This window comes from Antechinus flavipes, chromosome 2 (assembly GCF_016432865.1).
Source record: "Antechinus flavipes isolate AdamAnt ecotype Samford, QLD, Australia chromosome 2, AdamAnt_v2, whole genome shotgun sequence".
In the NCBI taxonomy this organism is placed as follows: domain Eukaryota; kingdom Metazoa; phylum Chordata; class Mammalia; order Dasyuromorphia; family Dasyuridae; genus Antechinus; species Antechinus flavipes.
In genome coordinates, this window is record NC_067399.1 from 440,463,022 (window position 1) to 440,484,447 (window position 21,426).

The 21,426-nt window shown below is 35.6% G+C and overlaps 1 protein-coding gene across 5 annotated transcripts in view; it reads left to right on the forward strand.

Annotated features, from left to right (window-relative positions):
* The window catches only part of PHF20 (PHD finger protein 20), a 126,233-nt gene that overhangs the window by 47,552 nt on the left and 57,255 nt on the right, over positions 1-21,426 (forward strand). For 3 of the 5 annotated variants that reach the window (XM_051979218.1, XM_051979216.1, XM_051979214.1), the window contains exons 7-9: positions 1,948-2,055; positions 2,725-2,904; positions 3,497-3,676. In XM_051979218.1, coding sequence (XP_051835178.1) covers positions 1,948-2,055; positions 2,725-2,904; positions 3,497-3,676 — 468 coding nt within the window. The remainder of the gene's footprint in view (positions 1-1,947; positions 2,056-2,724; positions 2,905-3,496; positions 3,677-21,426) is intronic. The other 2 variants (XM_051979219.1, XM_051979217.1) reach the window with 1 other exon arrangement.

A 21,426-nucleotide genomic window follows, 5' to 3' on the forward strand; every position in this document is an offset into this window, starting at 1 on the left:
CTCGGCCTATCCAAGAGCACTTAATAGTTTTCCAATTATTTAAGTCTGACTTTATTTGTGTGGAAACTTTTTTTGTAATTTTGCTCATATAATTCCTGACTTTCCTTTGGTAGATAGATTCCAGGGGCAATTTTGAAAGATAGTTTGGAAGACTATAGAATAGTACAGTATTTAATAAATCCTTAATTTGTGTCTTTAGACCCTCCTAGAAAGAAGGTAATAGGTTTTATAGCAGAAAAAGACATCAAAGCAGAAAAATGAGGAAACTTAGATTTGGGTTATAGCCCAAAACTTGCTTTGTATGAACTTCCTGGACCTCAGTTTTCCCCTTATATAATATAATAGGACAAATTAGATGATTTCTAACGTCCTTTCCAGCTGTATAATAGTCTATTCTATTTGTTAGAACCAAACTCCTAAATTCTGTATCACTGTTTACTGATCCAGTGTACAGATGATAGTAAATAAAATTCTGTTACAACAGACTTGAAGAGATTATTCAGATTATTTTCTTCTCTTTGAATTTGTTTTTAGTAAGAATTGCTTGAATGAGTTCTGTTCAGTTGGATTTGGGAGATCCTTGGGTTATATTTTTGGTGGTAATGGATATAGTCTGTATTGGATTCTGGAATGTATTTTTGCATACATCCTTTTGAATTATGATATGTTGGGTAGTCACATTTATGATCAAGATATTCACAGGTTTTAAAAAAATTTACATTGTGAAATGAAATCCCTGATAAAGAACCAGGATGTTATCTAATTCTTTCATTTTGTTTCTGTGTATCTTGGCTTTATATGAGAAAAAGCATGAAAGGAGGAAAGGTGATGAGAAGAAGGTTGAGAGAGAGAAAACACAAGCTCTTATGGGTGAAAATCATTCTTTCCCCTCTTATCCCCAACTAATTGTCTTCTTGGCTTTTAGCCTTTTTGATAGGTAGAAATAATTTAAGTATTTTTGCTTAGAAACAGTAATCAGTAACAGACATTGTTAAATTATGCCATAAAGATGTAAAGGAGCAAAGAATAATGAAAAAATAACTGGAAAGTGTACTGTAACAGCAAATTCATTTTAGGTATATGGAATTGTTTATGGGACTCCTTATGAAAAAATACATTTACATTTCTTATATTCATACAGATTAAAGATAACTTTAAGTTATCTGATTTTCTAGATAGGGCTTGAGGGCCATAATCATGTAAAAGATTTTAGGAATTAGACTTTTTATAGTATCTATATAACATTCCTATTCTGTACTTAGCAATTAAGTCATTTCACTGAAAGTTCCTATGAGAGCCTAGACCTTGGGAAGTAAACTAGTAAAGTGCAAAGAGCCTTGATTTTGGAGTCAAAGGTTCAAATCCCAATTCTAATACATATTTCTGTGTTACCTTGAACAAATCATAACTTTCCTTTGCTTGGGTTTTCTTACCTGTAAAACAAAGAGGTTAGATTAGATAATTTCTGAATGAGTGCTAGATCTATGATACTAAAGAATAGGAGAAATGGCTTATTAAAAAATACTCACATTGTCAGATATTTAGTTGGTTATCATAGTACTTTTGACACTTTAAAGGAAGTTAATTATTTTGACATGTTTAAGTTCTAAGGCTTTGGGGAACATGAGTGTAAATTGGGATAATGAAGGTTGAGTTAAAAGGTCTATAATAGAAAAATAAAAGAGAAGTAGAAAATATGTGCTTCATATTAGTTGTCTGCAGCTTTTTTTTTTTTTTTTTTTTAGGATGAATAGCTCCTACCTTTATAAAAGGCAATATTGAAATAACTAGAAAAATTGATTTGCTTTTCTTAGAGAAAGCAAACAAATTAGCTACTTATAAGATCATTTTCATAAAGAGATGTATGTCTTTGAATGTGTCAGTGAAGTTGGCTCAGTAAGAAATTGGTTTTCTTCTTATTTTTTAAAATTTGCATTGATTTTGTAGAACCAAATTCCCAAACTTTGCAACCAATAACGTTGGAATTAAGACGCCGGAAAATATCAAAAGAAGTTGAAATCCCATTAAAGCGTTCCAGGCTTGAAAAAAATCCAAGTGAGTATCTTGTGTGTGTACAAAAGAAGGGATTTTTAGCTTTATCAGTTAGAAAATTGGTTGATAAAGCTAAACTTAGAACTTTTATCTTACATTTCTCAGTTGTCGTTCACATTTGAAATTATTCCACAGTAAAACATGGGGCTAGGCAGGTGTAAACTCTGAACTGATGTTAGAAAAACAAATAGTTACATTCTTTTTTGATGGTGGATTAATAGCATTGTGTTTGTACACAAAGGATAGTACATTTGATTTTGAACCTACTATAAGTTTAATGACTTAACAATTATTTTAGTCTTTCATTCTGAGTAGAATGCTGTATAAACCACATTATTGATTTTGAAAATTGGAATTTGAGAAACTCGAGAAGCCTCTTAATAGACCTTAATAGCTAGGATTTGTGAATGACCTCTATTACATGTATTTTCATGTAGGTTTTTATATCTTTATATAAATAAAATTTTCCTTTGATCATAAGACCACATCCTTTAAAAAAGTATAAGATAGGAAATGTTTCTTTTAGTATACTGGAGTAAGGTTCTACTAGTCTTTTTTTGAGATAACTGAATATAAGCAGTGAAATCAAGGTTTGAAAGTCAATCTTAGCTTTGCTATATATCTGTTGTTAAATTAATCACAACTGACTGCAACTCTGTTAATGGATTTTAGCTCAGGAAAAGCCAAAACCCTACCTGGAAAATAATGACAAAGACTTGACCAGGAGACGATCATCAAGGCTTTCTAATAGTGGAAACCATGAGATCCTAGATGCAGATTTGGTCATTTCAAATGTGATTGACAGTGTTCCTTCAGAAGATACCCTGCTTCTTGCCAAGGAATCAGAAGAAGGTAAGTATCTGTTTTTACTGAACCAGTTTGCTACTCCTCTGGTGGATTATTTGTATATGTTAGGGAAATGGAGCTTATTAAACAATTGTACATATCTTTAACAAAAAAAAAAAATCTTCTTAAAATCAGATTCTTCAGTGTGTTGTAGTGACTTTTCCTATTCTTTACTAAATTGGTTGAGAGGTTTTCCAAATGTTATAATTTGTTTCAGTGTCCTTATGGTGAGAGTTTCAGAAGGTTGGTTTAGATATACACTATTAATGTGATTCTACCATTCTCTCCAATGAATTTAGATTTTATTTCCTATTCTTTATTCTGCAATATTTTCACTCTCAATGACCTCATTTCTTGCTTTAGCTAGTTCCTCCTTTGTTTCCAACTAGGAATTATGTCAATGCTAATAAATGTGTATTTCCTTAATTTCAGCTTTGGTTTTTAACAACTTAATGCACATTGTGAAAGTTAATCTTTGTTAGAAAGTAACTGTCTGTTTTCATTGTGTGTTATTGCTCAACTGTCTATTCCATGATTTTTGTGTAGTTTTCTGACTGGCAAATGTATAGTTGCCCAGCGTCCCTTTTTTTTCTTTTAGGACAGTTAGACTCTTCTGTCCAATCTGATAAAAGCTCATCTGAACTAACACACCAGTCCTTTGTGGATGGATTGGAGACTGCAGCATTTGATTTGAATTGCAATTCAATGGAAGACAAAGCTGTAGACACTGAACTGTGCTCTCCACTTGCTGATTTGAAAGAAATTTCTGCTGTAACAGGTTCAGATTTAGCCCTAACAAATATAAAAACTTGAATATCTTTTGTGATGAATTATTGATAAGAGCTTTCTCATTATTACCTTCTAATAGTACATATTTCTTTGCTCTTGCTTTGATTGCTTCATTAAACAAATTCTAATAATGATTTTTCTTTTTTCATTTAATATATTTAAAAGTTGCATACAGTTTGCATGTGGTGGGATTTGCTTTCAAACTGTGATTGCAGTTCAGCAGCTAATGCACTTAGAAAATTTTAATTGGGTATGAAACCCAAATATTTCTTTTCTGTCTTTGACTTTTTTCCTCCTAAATATTGAAATATTCTAGAAATATTTTGAAAAAGTATTTGTGTATTATGTGAAAGTTAAATAATTGAAATAGAAAGAAAAATGTTTATAACATAAATATGAACATATAAAGTCCCAGATTCTATAAGACAACTTAATTTTCCAGCAGAATCCAACAGGATATAGTTTGTAGGAGTGATATTACTCAAATGGAAAAATTCCAAGGAAAATATGTGGTAATGGGTACATCCCTCCTTTAGAGTTTATTCCATTTAGTTGAGTTCTGTGGTACTTTTGATTATATCTGTTGGGGCCAGTGAAAAGGATCTTCATTTGGATTTTTGCACTCTCGCTCTTTCCCACTCCCTGTTCTCTTCTTCCATTCTTTTTTCCTTTCCCTCTCTCTCCCTCTCCCTCTCCCATCTCATCTATCCCTTTCTCTCTCTCCACTTCTTGCTTTCCCTGTCTTTGTTCAAGTCTTCTAAAAATCCTACTTCTGTAGGAAGCCTTTCTTAATTCTTCTTAATTTTAGTGCCTTCTTTCTATTGCTTTATCCTGTATATAGCCTGTTTTTACATAGTTGTTTGCATCTTGTCTTCCCCATTAGATTAATATGAGCTTCTCTAGTACAGGGGCTATCTTTTTTACCTTTCTTTGTATGCTTAATTTATTACTTGACATGTTACCTGGCACATTTTTGTTGTGTTGTGTCCAACTTTTTGTGACCCCATTTGGGATTTTCTTGACAAAGATGACATAGTTTGCCATTTCCTTCTTCACTTATTTTACAGATGAGGAAGTGAAGCAGACAGTTAAGTGACTTGCCAATGGTCATATAGCTAGTAAGTGTCAGAGGCTGGATTTGAACTCGGGTCTTTCTTCCAGGCCAGTGTTCTATCCACTGCACCAAAACAACAGATTTTGAAAGATATTTTGTTTGGTTGTTTTTTGAGATACAACTGCGAATTGTGTCCTAATTCCAGGGCTGTACTCACTGTACTATTTAGCTGCCCCAGATATTTTGTTATAATGATAAGGTTTAGATTTAGGGAACCAAAATGAGATTAGAGTTCCTGGTGGTCAGGGAGTTAAATGATAAGGTCTAGTGGCAGGTTCAGGGTCCAGGGAACCAAATGGAGAGGTTTGGCTTCCCTGCAACCCCTTGTGATTTGGCGCAAGGTTTAGGGACTCCCTTCTGGCTGCTCAGAGGTTCTCTGTAAAAGAATTTATAGACCCGAAAACCTAGATTGATAAAAGGTTTATTATGGGGATTGAAAGTAAGGTTTGAAATCCTGACAGAGAGGCTTTATAAAGTTTAGTTAGGAAATAGGTGAGGGTAAAGAGAGAGTAGCACTAGAAAAAAATATTCCAGTGGACAGAGGCTTCTTGGCATCCCAAGCATGGCATAGCTGGCATGTTTAGAACCTCTGCCAAGAGAGGGTTTTAGTTTGGCTCTTTTATATTGAATGTCTTAGTGGAGGCTGGGACAGCTCAAGTTGGCTGTGAGCTGGGGGCTGAGGACAGCTTGAGTTGAATTGAATGGAAGATCTACATTTGAATAGGATTGAAATTCTCTAGCTCAAGACTCAATCAGCCCTGTCTAGGTAAACCACTTTATCTGATTCCCTGGGGTGGTCTCTCACTGAGGCAGGGTTGAAGGAGATTTTCTCCTTCAAGGATTTTTTAGTTTTGGGGTCCTCTCTTCATTCCCCCCTCAGGCAGTCACCTCCAAATGCATTTGGGGTAAAGGGGCAAAGATCTCTTCTTTATGTAACTGCTTTGAGCTGGCAAGGGTTGTAGAGATTTTGGAGGTTCATGCAAGGAGGTGAAACATGAGGTGTGGGGTGTGAAAACGGCAGCAGGGCACCTAAGGGGTGTTTGTCCCAGTCAGTTGTCCCATGTTCTCTGGGCAGAAGGGTAGTTGAGAATCCAAAGTCTGAAGCTTAGAGAAAACAAATCTCAGGAGCAGATTAAAAGTGGGGTGTCATCCTGGGTTGAGACAGCGACATTTGGGAATGGGGCCTTTAGCAAGAAGCACATCAGGTCCCTTCTGTGGACTGCCTGTAAGAATGCTGATGGCCCATCTAACAATATTGAACGCCAAAGAAAAGTATAAGAGAAAATGCTAGGAGCAGAGTTTAGCCCATTCACTCCAATTTCTAGGAAAGCTAATTCCTCCTGGGGTTGGGTCAGGGTGGCAGGGATTAAGGGTATGGACTCAGAGAGTCAGGCTAGGCAGGAGGCCTTGATACCTATTAGGTTTAATAAGCCACTGATGTCCATAGACTTTAAAAATATATATATTCTAAATCCCTGGGGTTAATATTTAGACCTCTTTGATTATGAGGCTTTTAATTAAAAACAGCCACTGATTTTTTTGTGAAGCAGGATCTAGGGATGGGCGTGTCCCTGCTTGTCAGGGCTGCAGATCAAGAAAAGAATGCCTTTGAAGCTTTTAGAAATCTATCTGTGCTGCTTCCCCCCCCCCCTACTCCCCCTTAAATAGAGAGTTGGTTCCTCAGTCTCATCATAAAAATTACCAACATGGTTTGGGTAAAGATCCTGAGCCTTCCCCCCTACTATCCCCCACTCTTTGTGGGGGAGGGACAGAAGGGGCCAGAGGGAGTGCAAAGTATCAGCGCTGCCTACCCAGGTTACTGACCCCCAAGGTGTTCAGGCTGTCCTGGTGGATAAAAGGGGAAACAGGGCCAGACTCCAAATTCCTACCAGAGAGCAGGATGCTGTGGGGGAGGGGCAGTTCAATCCCTGTAGTGTTTGCTGTCGTAGAAAGGCAGTTCCTCCAGTGCTCCTCCTGCTCGAACTCAGGACAGGGACTGGGGTCTCCTAGGACAGTTTCCGTGACACCTACAGCACAAACTTTTTGGAGTTCCAGGCCTAGGTATGGGAGGGATTTGCATTAACAAGGCATCTCCACTCTGAGTGTCCTTTCAGGAGGCAGAAGTTGCCCTGAGAAGAAAAGAGCTGAGAGTCTCAGGTTTTAGTTCAGGTAAGTTTTAAAAGAAAACCAACAGCTGTTTGTAGCAGCAGAGTGGGAGAAACATTGAGAGCTCAGAATGGACTTCTCTAGTTTTGGCCTTGGACCCCTGAAAAAGATGGAGGGTAGGTCCCAGGTTTCTCATTTAGGTTGGGAGGGTCTTCAGCTTTGAAAGAGACACTCCCACAAGTGCTTCTGCCTGAGGGTAGAAATCAGTTTCAGTCCCAGGATTTGAAATTTTTTAAAAAGGCACTTTAAGAGCATACTTCTAAGATGCAAAGAAGGCTTCTTTCCTGGGCTCCAGAGAGCTGGTGGGTGGAGGGAGATTGGTCTTTTCAGCTAATCTAATCAGTGTTCACATTTTGAGGTTGAGGTATTTTTCAAGCTGAATGTCTCTGCATTAAGAGACAGCCTAAAGATAGTCTTTCAGGATAGAGTAACAGGTCCCAAGCTTTCCCAGTTCTACAGCTTTTCTGTCCTCTATAAGCGACTCTGAGAGAGAGAAAGATATGACAAAAACCTTAATTTTTATCAATTCACAGGAGTTTTTGCCATAAGTGTCCTTATGAAAAGATTCTGCTGAGCTTAGAAGCTCCAGCATTGACCACACCCTGGGGTGTGGAGCTGTTCCCCACCTCCCAATAGAAAGGGTCAGGTGGTGGCTTACTGGGGGAAAATAAAAACCTTGTGAACAATCACGAAGTGGGAAATCAGAAAGTCTGAAATCCTTGACCTCTAGGGGAAAAAAAGGCTTTAGTGTTCTCCATTCAGTATCTCCTTATCTGACTCTAGACAATGTATAGATTCTATAGCCTTTCGTTCTCTAGAGGAGAGCAACAAAATGCTCCTTGAGCTGTAATGCCAGAGAAACTGAGGCAGATCTGTGACACAACAGAGCAAGGGAGAATTTGTCAGGGATCAGCTATAGAATAGAGAACAAGTCTAGAGAGAGACACCACAGGAATCCCCACAATGGAATTCTGCAAGCTAGAGAAAAGGCAACAGGAAAGGCCTTTTTCCTTTAAAGATGTTCACCAAATTGAAAGTAGTTAAGGAGTTTTCAAATAGTTTCAGTCTCTCCCTCTAACTCCTCATTTCCTGCTGCAGTCAGGGAATAAGAAGAGAAAAAGAAAAGTTATCTTCACTATTTTAACAAGTGAATTAAATGTTTTGGAATTTTATTCCCCAGCCATCATTCAAAAGGTCTTTCTTGAAGCTACAGCCTGGCCAGGGTTGGAGCTTAGAAAAGAAACCCTTAATTGTTGGCAGGGGCATACAATGCCAATCCAGCAAAATAGGAGAGAATATGTTTAGAGCAAAAGTTCTTGGGACTGAGAAAATTAGGAGCTAAAAGTCCCCACCTGTCTACTGGGTAGAAAAGTGAAAGAAAGGGCATAACCTGCTTCTACAGCTAGGCTATTCATCTTTCCACAAGCAGCTGAGAAAATGGCACTTTAAGCAAGTGCTCTGAGTCTAGGAAAAGGAAAAAAAACCGAGAGCAGTTTGGAATCCCCTGTCTTCAAAAGATTGTGACGTGGTGGGTGGGTGGGGCGGGCACTGCTCTAAGGCCGGATAAATAGAGATCAGAGAAACTAAGTCCTGTTTTAAAATGTATGGGACAAGCATGCTTCCTGAGAGGGCTGGAAACTGGCTCTTTTAAAAGCCAGGCAGAATTTCTGGGAGCAGCATGGCCTGCTTGTCCAGATTGCAGGTAAACTTCTGTTAATTTAAAAGTTGGTGGAAAACTTTTCTGGAGATTTGAAACGATTAAGATTGAGTCCCCAATCTCCCCACTGTATAGTACCCCAATAAGGGGACAGGATAGAATCATTTAAATGACAGGTTACCAAGCTATATGGGAGAGGTTGAAAAAGTTATGAAAAAGGCCATGATTCCTCTGCGATCCCCACTGTATGGTGGAGGGAGAGGAAAAACCAGAGGTGTTGAGTGAGGGCAGGGGAGAAAGAAATGCAATCTTACCCGTCACTTCCCGAATACCGAGGGTTCCTCTGGAGATTCCATTGGGATTTGGGGGAGGGGGAGCTCCTATAAACTCCCAAATCTTGCTGGGGGAGCAAGACCTGAAGGAGATGGCACCACCCCTGTCCAGGTTGTAGCAGCCAAGGATAGAGAGATGGTCTCCAAGCTTGCCCCAATCCAGTGACCTTTCTTCTCGGGGCTACAGCCTGGCCATTAGAGACCTCAAGAGCTGGATGTAACAGTGGAGTGGGAGAAGGACTCAAGCATGGCTTCTCTTAAATTTCTCCGGTTATTTCCCCTAGACAGAATAGAGTGCTGGCTTAGACCACCGAGAGGGGTCCCCAAATGGCCATGTGTCTCTTTGGTCTGGGGGAGGGGAGTGTTAAAGAGACACTTCCTCTCTTATTTCAGAGTTCCTGCCTGAGGGCAGGGCTTTCTGGTGAGAGCTTCAGATGCAAAGCAAAGTCCTTTGTCTCTGGAGGAGCTGGACAGAGGGAGTTTCCTCAAGCCAAATATCTCTCTGCTCAAGGATGGATTTTAGAGGCAGTGATGTTTCTAGATTGTGGACAGGTAGAAGTTTTTAGTTTTCCCAAATTCTTGCAGCATCTCTCCTCTGTGTAGATATCTCTAGAGAGAGAATGAGACAAAAGGAGGCCTTTTGTCAATCTACAAGAGCGTAGAGTTCTAACAATGACCCAAGCCTGACCTGGGTGGCTTGGGTGTCCACTACAAAATAGGGAAAGAAAAAAAAGTCTTTTATCCTGTCTGGAGTTAATGCAGGTATTCTCTCTGGGAGAATACTGCTCTAACAGCTCAAAACCCAATGTGGTTCTGAGTGTCGAGAGTTTTGGGGTTCCGTTTGGTCGCCAAATGATGTCTAGTTTCTTTTGGGTTCCCAGTCAGGGAACCAAAATGATAAGGTTTAGATTTAGGGAACCAAAATGAGATTAGGTTCCTGGTGGTCAGGGAGTTAAATGATAAGGTCTAGTGGCAGGTTTGGGGTTCAGGGAACCAAATGGAAAGATTGGCTCCCCTGCAATCCCTTGTGATTTGGCGCAAGGATAGGGATTTTTGGGGAACTCCCTTCTGGCAGCTCAGAGGTTCTCTGTAAAAGAAATTACAGACCCGAAAACCTAGATTGATAAAAGGTTTATTATGGGGATTGGAAGTAAGGTTAGAAATCCTGACAGAGGGACATGAAGTCTGGTTAGGGAAATAGGTGAGGGTAAAGAGAGGGTGGCACTGGAAAGAATATTCTAGTGGACAGAGGCCCTTGGCATCCCAAGAATAGTTATGCCTGGCATGTTTGGAATCTCTGCCAAGAGAGGGTTTTAGTTTGGCTCTTTTATATGGAATGTCTTAGTAGGGGCTGGGACTCTTGATGGGGCTGAGCTTGAGTTAAATTGAATGGAAGATCTACATTTGAATAGGGTTGGAATTCTCTAGCTCAAGATTCAATCTGCCCAGCCTAGGTAAATCACTTCATCTGATTCCCTGGGGTGGTCTCTCACTGAGGCAGAGATGAAGGAGATTTTCTCCTTCAAGGATTTTTTAGAGTTTTTGGAGCCCCTCTTCAATAACACTTAAAGAATTTAGACTTCTTGTGCTTAATACATTCCTTATGTCTTTATAACTGCTCAGTAGGTGCTTAATCAGTTTTTGTTGACTAATTGGCTAGAGTAGAGACTTTTAACAAACAATCTAGATCCACAAATTTATAATACAATAAATTTAAAAATAAATCTGATACAGTCTTTGGTAGATTGTCTAGTTTATTGGTATAGGAAGTACTCAAGTTATCTTTTTGAGATAACACTAGAAAATAGGGGCAGGCCGTTTGTAGCTATGATCCCACAAGTGGGGAGTAATAGGTAAAAAAGATGAGTATATATTGAGAGGTTCTCATAACAACATAGCTGTCTCTTATTCTGTATATTCATCAAGCCAATTAAAAAGTAAAAAAAAAGCACTGTCAGTTTCATTTTGCATTTATAAAACTGTAAGACCTTGGATTATGAAATTAGCTTTTTTAACTTTAATGTACTTGCCATTTTAAACACAAAACAGTGTTTTGTGCCAAATGTAAAAGCAATTTCATAATGTTGAATAAACTTATATGGGTCAATTCATTCCCCCCCCAAAAAAAATGTTTAATTTCAGATATTGAAAAGAATGTTAACTCTTCAGTGTTATATCAACAGTGAAGGCAAAATCTATTTAAAAAACAACATTTGGAAGCTGTCTTCGTGTAACAGATTTTAAAGGCTTTACACTTCTTGTACTTTACATTTTTTTTAGGCCTTATAGCTGCTCTATACTTGTATAAATATGGTTTCATAATAACTGCATGAAAAGATTGATTTATCTCCATTGTTTACTATTTCAGCTCATTGTGTTTCAGTGAATTTGGAATCAAATGAGAGATTTGAAATTCGCCCCTGTTGCTTACCTCCATTGTAACATTATGTGTTCCAGGCACTGTGGGTTTTTTCAGTCAAGCACCAGGAAATACAAATATAAAAGTGAGACAGCTCTTGTTCTTTTGGGGCTTACAGAATACAAAGATAGGATAGTTGCAAAATAAAAGTTGGGTGAAGAAATGAGGGTAGTGTTAACTAATGTGTCTTAACAACTGGGGTAGTCAGAAAAATACTCTTAAGGAGGTAGCAATTGAGCTAAGCTTTGAAGGGAGCTTCCCAGAGGCAGATTATAGAAGGGGGGTGGTAGAAGTGGGGAACAGCTTGTGCAAAGCATAGAGACTGGATAGAGACTATTTGATATGAGGAACAACTAAGTAGGCCATTCTAGCGTGGAGCATAGCGTACATAAGAAAGTAATGTATAATCAGTTTGGAATGACAAACTGGAGCCAGATTATGTAGGAATTTAAGCTCCTAAGAGACTTTACCTTTCATCCTACTGCCCATGGAAAGCTTTTTGAGTAAAGGGGTGACATGGTTTAACCTCTGCTTTAGTTTCAGTTTGATAGGGATGTGGAGGATGGAGTAAAAGAAATTGGATGGAAGGAGGCCAGAGTAGTAGACTGTTGAGTAGTCTGGGTGAGAAAAGCTTGAATTAGGTTGATTGTACGGCTAATGGGGAGGAGGTGAACATGAGAAATGTGTTGGTAGAATCCTATAAAACTTGGTAACTGATTGGGCACCATAACAGAAGGGCCTAAGTAAGAATAGGGAGACCATGAGTTTAGGTAGGAAAATAAAGAATTCTGTTTTGAATATGGTACGTTTTAGCTACTTCTGGGAGATCCAGGTAAAGATGTCTAATAGGTGTTAGGTTTCAGATAATTCTCTATCTCCTGGTTTCCTTTTAGCTCTGAATATGTCAGAGCTATCTGGGGCAGAAATAGATCCTATTGTGAAGTGTAGGTCTCTTAACTACTTCAGGATTTTAGTCTACCCAGCTAGATGGATGATCTCAGCTTTGCTATTGTTTCCATCAGACTTTTGTGCTTATCATGTCCAAATAATTAATAATTTTCAACTTAATAATATTTGGTGGGGAGTAAATCTTAAAAGCAGGTCACCTAAGTAATTAGTTTCAGTTTTGAAAAAACTGGAACATGTTGTTTTCCCTTTTTGACTCACTTTGCTTGTTCTTTTATTGTCTAGATATTGTGCTTTGCTTAAGCACTTTTTAAGTATAAAGAATTTAAAGACAATATAATTTGAGATAGATTAAAAAAGTGAAAAGACACAGATAGAACAGATATATTATTTTAAAAGTTTATTGATTTTTATACCATATGGTCTACTCTTACCATTCCTTATATCTATTACTTGAATCTATGAAGATGACATCTTCATATCTAATCCAATGATAATTTGGATTAGAAATTAAGACAATAATCTCTTATTGCCATTGGTATATTGATGTTTTCTGTTTTCGAGTCTTTTAGAGGTTTCTGACTCCTTTGTCTTAATTAGAGTAATTTATTTGCACTTGTGTTACTGGAGTATGCAGTGTCCTCCTGCCCATTTATATGTAAGATAGATGGGCTGGGCCCAAGTTTTGTAAAATCATTCAATAAAGCCATTCAAAATCAACTAATGTAATTTCAGATAATTTGAAAGAGATTTTAGGATAATGGAAATGTTAAGTTACTTGCGGCTTGAATTAAGAGGAATAAACAAAAATCATAAAAACATTAGAATTTTCTTGTGAGCCAGTCTGGTTTCTACAACTACTGAAAATTAGGTGAATTTGTTCCATTTTGGGCCAGGGTTTGTGTTGTTTTGTTAAGTTCATGTTGATTGGAATTAGTATACCATCTATTCCAGTATCAGAGAAGAGGTATAAGTATAAATTAAACTTAAGTATAAATACTTACATGTTAATGTTATAATTATAATGTTTAGTATTGGTGTTGTTGCCACAAACCCCTTTCCAATACCCTTCCCCCTTTAAAAAAAAACCAAAAAAACTTCAATCCTGATTAGTTTCTTAGATCATGTTCTATCCTTGAGTAATTTCAAAATTTTCCAGTAACTTCCTTATTGTTGCCCTAGGTAGGCAGCTAGTTCCAAGTGGCTTTGTATACCTTTATTAACAATTCAATAATTCTGAGGAGCAGCTTAACATCTTAAAGAATGAGAGAGAATATTTGGAATCTTGTCATCCTCATTAATGTGACAAAGCAAGCTACCTGTAGCCCCCTTATTGAATTTCCTTTATATGGAGTGATCTAAAAGTCATATTGCAATTTTAAGCTTTATCAGCCCTGCATTGTTATATTTCAGTTTTTTTCATTTGCATTGATTAATAGAATTATTTTCCTATATGAATTTATCTTTGAGGAAGATATAAACTTGTCTGCTTCAGTCTAAAAGGCTGTGTCCTGAGGTAGCAGTGACATAGAAATGATATTTTCTTTTCTGATTGGTTTAACCAGCATTACATTAGGCTACTTGATGTCATTCAACACTCAGTCTTAGCAAATCTTCATTTCCTGTTTGTCCCAAGAATAATTTAATAGTTATTTTGATGTTTACAGTATTTTTTCATAAGACTAACCTGACTACTGAATTGTCTTGTCTTTGCTATGTAAATTTTGAGTTGAAGATGAGTAAGTTCAACAAACATAGAAGTGACTAATATGTTCAAAATTCTGTGGCACATGGCAAAGATAAGCAAAACATTTTGACTCATTTAGCTTTTCATGGGAGGGAAGATACATCCCCAAGAAATATAAGGCATATTATAGTAAACACATAAGAAATGTACAATTTTATGAGAGTTGAGAGAACGAGTATTTTTTTTCTTGGACTGATGGAGGAAACAGCTTTTGAAAGTTGAATATATAAAAGAAATACTTCAGTGTGCCTTATTTTTAAGTCATATCTTATTTTGTGACAATTTGACACATCCCAAACTAAGGAATAATGACAAATATAAAACAGTTACTTAATAAAAAGATTTAATAATCTTATTAAATATTTTAACATAATTTTATTGCAATGACATCTGCAATGTATCTTTATGAACCCAGCAATTTTGCATTTCGTAAGATCTTTTTTTTCAAGCTAGTAACCATCAAATTTCTCTAGTTTTATGAAAAAACCAGATTGGAGAGGCAGTATGGTATTTTAGAATAGAACACTGAACTCTGTGAGTTGGGGGAAGTGAGGTTCAATTTCTCATTGTGTCCCTAATTGTCTGCGATGTTTCATTCTTATGTGTTAAAAACATGGAACATATCTTCCAATTTTTAAACACCATGTGGTTTCTACAAAGAGCACATTAGTTAATTATATACCAGTTGATCTCTGAAATCTTAGTTTTCAAATGCTTGATTTCTATTGATTATTATTATCATTCTCCACTCTAGCTCTATCTAGGCCAATCTTATATTATTACTTTTTCTAGCTATAGTTTTGGCCTTATTATTTCTTTCCTTTATCTCACTTCTGATCTATTTTTTCCCTCTCAATAATATTTTATTTTTTCAAATACATATAAGGATAGTTTTCGACATTCATTTTTATAAAACTTTATGTTCCAAATATTTCTCCCTCTTTCCCTTATTCCCCCCCTTCCCAAGACACATAATATGCATAAACATGTGCAATTCTTTTAAACATATTTGTTATATTGTGCAAGAAAAATCAGATTAAAAGTGAAAAAAATGAGGAAAAAAAACGCATCAACAACAAAAATAGGTGAAAATCCACGTTCAATCTCCATAGTTCTTTCTCAGGTTGAGATTGGCATTTAACATCCCAAATCTTTTGGAATTGTCTTAAATCACCACATTGCTGAGAAGATCAACTCCATTACAGTTGATCATCATATAAACTTCTTGTTACTGTGTAATGTTCTTTTGGTTCTACTTATTTTACTCAGCATCAGTTCATGTAAGTCCACGTTTTTCTAAAATCAGCTTGCTCATATTTCTTATAGAACAGTAATATTCTATTACATTTATATACCATAACTTATACAGCTACTTCATAGTTGAAAGGGTATTTACTCAAATTTCTAATTCCTTGTGCACTACGAAAAGGGCTGGTACAAACATTGTTTCACATGGGGGTCCTTTTCCCTCCTTTAAGATCTCTTTGGGATATAGATCCAGTAGAAATACTGCTGGGTCAAAGGGTTATGCACAGTTTGATAACTTTTTGAGCACAGTTTCAAATTATTCTCTAAAACTCCCCAGCAATGCAATCTTGTTCCAATTTTCCTACATTCCTTCCAACATTTATCATTATCACTATCTTTTATCATCTCAGCCAATATGAGAGGTGTGAAGTAGTATCTCATAATAGGCTAAATTTACATTTCTCTAATCAATAGTGATCTAAACTATTTTTTCATATGACTCAAAATGGCTTTAATTTCTTCATTTGAAAATTGTCTGTTCATATCCTTTGACCAGTTATCAGTGGGAGAATGACTTGTATTCTTATAAATTTGAGTCAGTTCTCTATATATTTTAGAAATGAGGCCTTTATCAGGAATATTGGCTATACAATTTCCCCCTCTCCCAGCTTTCTGCTTTTTTAAAAATCTTGGCTGCATTGGTTTTATTTGTGCAAACCTTTTTTTAACTTAATATAATAAAAAACATCCATTTTGTATTTCATGATGTTCTTTAGTTCTTCTTTGGTCATAAATTCCTCTCTTCTCCAAAGATCTGAGAGAGAGACTATCCCTTGCTCTCCTAATTTGCTTATAGTATCATAATACCTTTACTTCTAAATCATGAACCCATTTTGACCTATGTTAGATGTTGATCAGTGCCTCGTTATCTAGTTTCTGCTATATTAGTTTCCAGTTTTCCCAGCAACTTATGTCCCAGAACTTATAGTGAGTTCTTATCCCAGAAGCTGGAGTCTTTGGGTGTATCAAACACTAGATTACTATAGTCATTGACTATTGTATCTTGTATACTTAACCTAGTCCAATCTTATTTCTTAGCCAGTACCAAATGTACTTCTGTTTTATAATACAGTTTTTGGACTGGTATGGCTATCACCTTTGGTCTCTAAGAACCCCATTTGGAGTCTGTTCCTTCTTTGTCCTTGCACTATGCATTCCGTAATACAATTTTTAAAAAAGTTAATATTTTTTCAAATGAATTTCTTCTTTTCTCTCCCATTTCCTTCTTACTCAGTTTGAAAAACAAGAAAAGCAAAATTCCTCATTACAAATATGTATAGTAAAGCAAAACAAATTCCGGCGTTGGCTATGTCAAAATATGTCTAAGTGTGCATTCTTTAAGTACATCTTCTCTTTATCAGGAAGATGATAGCTTGTTTCATCTTAAGTACTCTGGAATTGTGTTTGGTGGTTGCACTGATCAGAATTCCCAAATTTTTCATGATTGTTTATTTTTACCATATTGTTTTTGCATAAATTATTCTCCTGTTCACTTCCCTCCACATCAATTTATGTTAGTCTTCCTAGATTTCTCTGAAACCATCCCCTTCGTTATTTCCTTCTTGCATTATAGTGTTTTATTCCATTTGTACATTATAACTTGTTCAGTTATTTCCCTGTTGATGGATAATTCCCTAGTTTCCAATTTTCTTGACACTGCAAACAGAGCTGATTTACATATATATATACACACACACACATATTTATATACAGAAATAAATGCATATGTATGTTTTTAATATATATTTATCTCGTGATAGTATTGTTGAATCAAAGGATATGCATAGTTTAATAGCATTTTTGGAATTGTTTCAAATTGCTTTCCAAATGTTTAGATTAGTTCATTGCTCCAAGAAAAGTGTCCCTTCTTCCCATATTTCCCTTTGAGGAATCTACTCAGAAGTTTGGTCTTTACTAACTCTATTGCTTTAATGAAGGATCTGATGTAAAATGACTCCATTTACCTTATGATAGGAAACCAAAATCTTAGTGAATAATACCACAACTTAGGTGATACAGATGATAGGTATTAAGATTATAAATTTTAAAGTGCTCATATCAGCCATATGTAAATTAGACACTGGGAAATAAGACATTTAGACCATCTTTACTTGGAGTATTTCTTCTCTGTGACCTGCTTTCTTAGTGCTTTTTTCATACTAGCACTCCCCCCTCCCTTTCTATTAATAAAATTCTCCAAATTAGAATTGAATGCCAATTTACAGTAAATATTCCTGTTTTCACAATGTTAAAAAGGTAAAAGAGAAGTCTAGAAGAAATGACAGATGTATGAAAATAATTTAGGAGAAAAATACTTAAGGTTACAATTGAGTTATTAATTGGTGGATATTATATAGTTTAAGAAATGTTAATTACTGCTGTTACAATTCTGTTTCCTGTTTTTTTTTTTTAAACTTTATTTCCTTTTAGTTCTTCTCACTTGATGGTGCCTTTTTAGTTTTTACTGGCTTATATATATATAACATTCCCTTAAATGCTGTTCCCTAGCTTTTGTTTTCGTTCTTGTAGCTTTAGACAGTTAACTTGGTGACCTTATGAGCTTTCATGGATTTATGGTTGGAAAGTATGTTTTTAATTATTCTGCATAGTTTTCAAGTTTTTAATGCACTACTATATAGTCAGGTTTTGTAAAAGTGCTATGCACAGTTAAGATATATATCTATATACACACATATATTCCTCTCTTCTCATTTAGTAATTAGAGATCTGTCATAACTAACTTTTCCAGAATTCTAAGGACCTGAAGGTCCTTAATTTCTTTCTTGTTCTCTTCTTTTTCTTAGATTTGTCTATATCTGAAATAGGTAAATTGGTGTGCTCTACTATTACAGTTTCATGGGCTTTCTTCTTTATAATTAGATTAACCTTTTCTAGAAATATTTAATATTCTGATATACTTATATAAAATATTTATATTAATTGTTGATGATTCCTTTAAGTATGATGTATTTTTCTCCTTTTTATTTTTAAAATTATGTTTATTTTTATTATTGCAATATTTAAGATCATGATTTCTGCCCTTGTTCTTTTGAGTTTACCTGAAGTATTTTACATATATATGTATATAAATACACACACACACACACACACATATATATATGTATGTATGTATGTATGTATGTAGGTTTTTTTTTTTTACACAAATTCCTTATTTTGAGGGAAGCACTTTGCAAACTTTTTTTGGTGCTTCAAAAATAATTTTATTATTTATTATTATTAATGTTTGTATTTTCAATTAGCCTTTTATATTTATCTGCCCCTTCTAATACTTGAGACTCTCACAACCCCAGTCGAACAAATTACTGGAAAAACTACAAAAAACTAAGGTCCCTCAAAGTTGAATATTGAGGACAAATAAATACCATAATAGCTATTTCTGAAAAGTATGGCTCTCTTTGCATGTTATGTTCATCAACTCTCATTTAGGACATGATTGGCATGTTCCCTTTACATTATTTTGGATTTAGTTTATCATTTTACTGGTCAGAATTTTAAAGTCCTTCAAAGATATTTTTCTGTACAGTGTTATTGTTGTATAGAGATTTTTCTAATTTTGTTTACTTCACTTTGTATCAGTTACTGAAGTCTTCTAGTTTCTTCATTTCTTATGACACAGTTTTTCATTATATTCACATCACAATTTGTTTAACCATTCTCCAAGAGAAGGACACCCCTTTAATTTCCAATTTTTGATCATCACAAAAATTACTGTTATAAATATTTTTGTACATCATGGGACTTTTTCTTATTCTTTTATTTTGGGGGAGGAGAAGCCAAGAGTGGTATAGCTGAAACAAAGAGTATAGAGGCCAGGGGTCCTCAAACTACGGCCGCAAACCAGATGTGGCAGCTGAGGAAGATTATCCCCCTCACCCAGGGCTATGAGGTTTCTTTATTTAAAGGCCCACAAAACAAAGTTTTGTTTTTACTATAGTCCAGCCCTCCAACAGTCTGAGGGACAGTGAACTGGCCCCCTATTTAAAAAGTTTGAGGACCTCTGGAGTTAACACATTGATTTTTGACTATCTTCCCAAGTGTTGGACATCTATTTTATTTTCAGTTCTTTGTTTTTCTATAAGTGTTGCTATGAATATTTTGGTGTCTATGGGATAGTTTTATCTATCTTTATCTTCTTGGGACATATACCCAAAAGTGAGATCTTGGGATTGAAGAGTTTTTACATTTTGGTTAAGTGGTACAGTCTTAAAAAATCTTGCTTGTGGATGAGAGATGGGTACTTTTGGCAGAAGAGCCCAAGAAAGCATTTCCCCAAATCTTTGGGTCAGTATGTACTTTCTCCATTGGCAGTGTCTTTTTGTTTTGCTCTTGGCTCTCCCAGTTTAAGGTATGTTATTTTCAGAGGCTGTGTCATTCACAATTTCTGATTAATTTAGAAGAGTCAATTTTGCTTTTTTTAATCCACAATTTTTGCTTTTTTTTTGTGGGAAGTATTGAATCACTCAAGTATTTATTAAGTGTGTTCTGTGTGCCCAGCACTGTTCCTAGGAAGTGATACAAAAACAAAAAAAGCAGTCCTGCCATAAAAAAGACCACTCTTCTGCTTGGAAACAATGTATGTTCATTTAAGTTAAATACAAAAGAAATGTAAATATAATATGTTTGGGGAGGGCACTAACAACTGAAATAACAGGAAATGTCTCCGGAAGGACAATGTTTCTTGAAATTCACGGGCTCCTGTAATCAGAGATGATATGGCAAGATTGCCTAAGGCCTTGGAGGCAGGAGACAGAATGTGATGAAGGGAGAGTAGTACATAGGCCATGTGGCTGCAGTCAAGAGTGTGTGGAGGAGATTAATGAGGTTTCAGTCTGGCAGAATAGCCTGGACTTCAGATATCAATCATGTGACACCTCCGTACCCATGGAGTTGGGAACTAGACTTTACTGCTGCTTGTTTAATAATGAAGTTGAGTAACATTAAACCCTTAATTTAAGACTCAAGTAATTAGTCATAACACAGTGCCTACTGTCCATGCAATGTTCTGTCCTTACATAGCATAGGATACTGTTTCTAGAATCAAAAAGAGAGAAAGTCTTTGTTCTTTCCATATAACACCCTCTTGAGGCATTCTGGTAGGATGATTTTATAAAATGTTTATTTTAGTTTCTTTATACTTTTTTTTCTGTTTAATTTTAGTTAGATCTTTTCCCAAGTTAATGTATTTAAACACTTGAATTTTTACTGGAAAGCAATAGTGTAAAAAACTAATTTTCCCAATGATTTTACTTTCTCCTTTTCTTAAAATTTGCTTTTTCAGGGAGCTTTAATCCCAGGTTTTCCTTGTTTTTGTTACTGTTATTTGCTTAGACCAGACCATAAACTCTCCAGAGTTTATTTTAGCAGTTAGTTACTACTGGCAATTCAGAATGTTAGTAATTATGCCTTAGGAAAATGAAATTATTCTTTTATTCCCTTTCCTTTATTCTTGTATTCTTTTCTTTATACTAATTTGTGCATTCTTTTAGCATTTTATACATTGGTCCTATTGTTTGGCTAACATTGAACATTTTTGAAGTCTTCCCATTCTCTCTAGTGACATGAACTAAAATGTGAACATTACAAGATCATTTTCTACTTTTTAATGTATTGTTGTAGTGGTTTTTTTTTTTTTTTTTTTTTTTTTTTTGTGATATTGACAGTAGTTGCTAGGTGATTTTGGGTGTCATTCCCAGTTTGAACATTACAAGATTGTTTTTTGCCTTTTAATGTATTTATTGTTGCATGTGTTGGGACTGCTTACCTAATGGTATTGCCTTGTTCAAGTTATTAACAAATAATGCTAAGTCAGAGCCCTGAGTTCTGAGAGCCCTGTGGCTGGACTATAATTTCTGTTATATGTAGTTTTGCTCTACTTCCTAGAACTAATCAGTTTGCTAGATGAATATTTTGTCTTTGAAATTTTTTTGAATTTTTTCTTTGAAAAAGCATTTATTTGTTTCACCTTTCCCCTCTTATCTCAGTATTTGATTTGGAATAAACTGCTTTTTAGTCATTAATTTTGTTCTGAGGAGAAAGATGAAAAGCAATTTCTAGTCATTCTTTTATGAG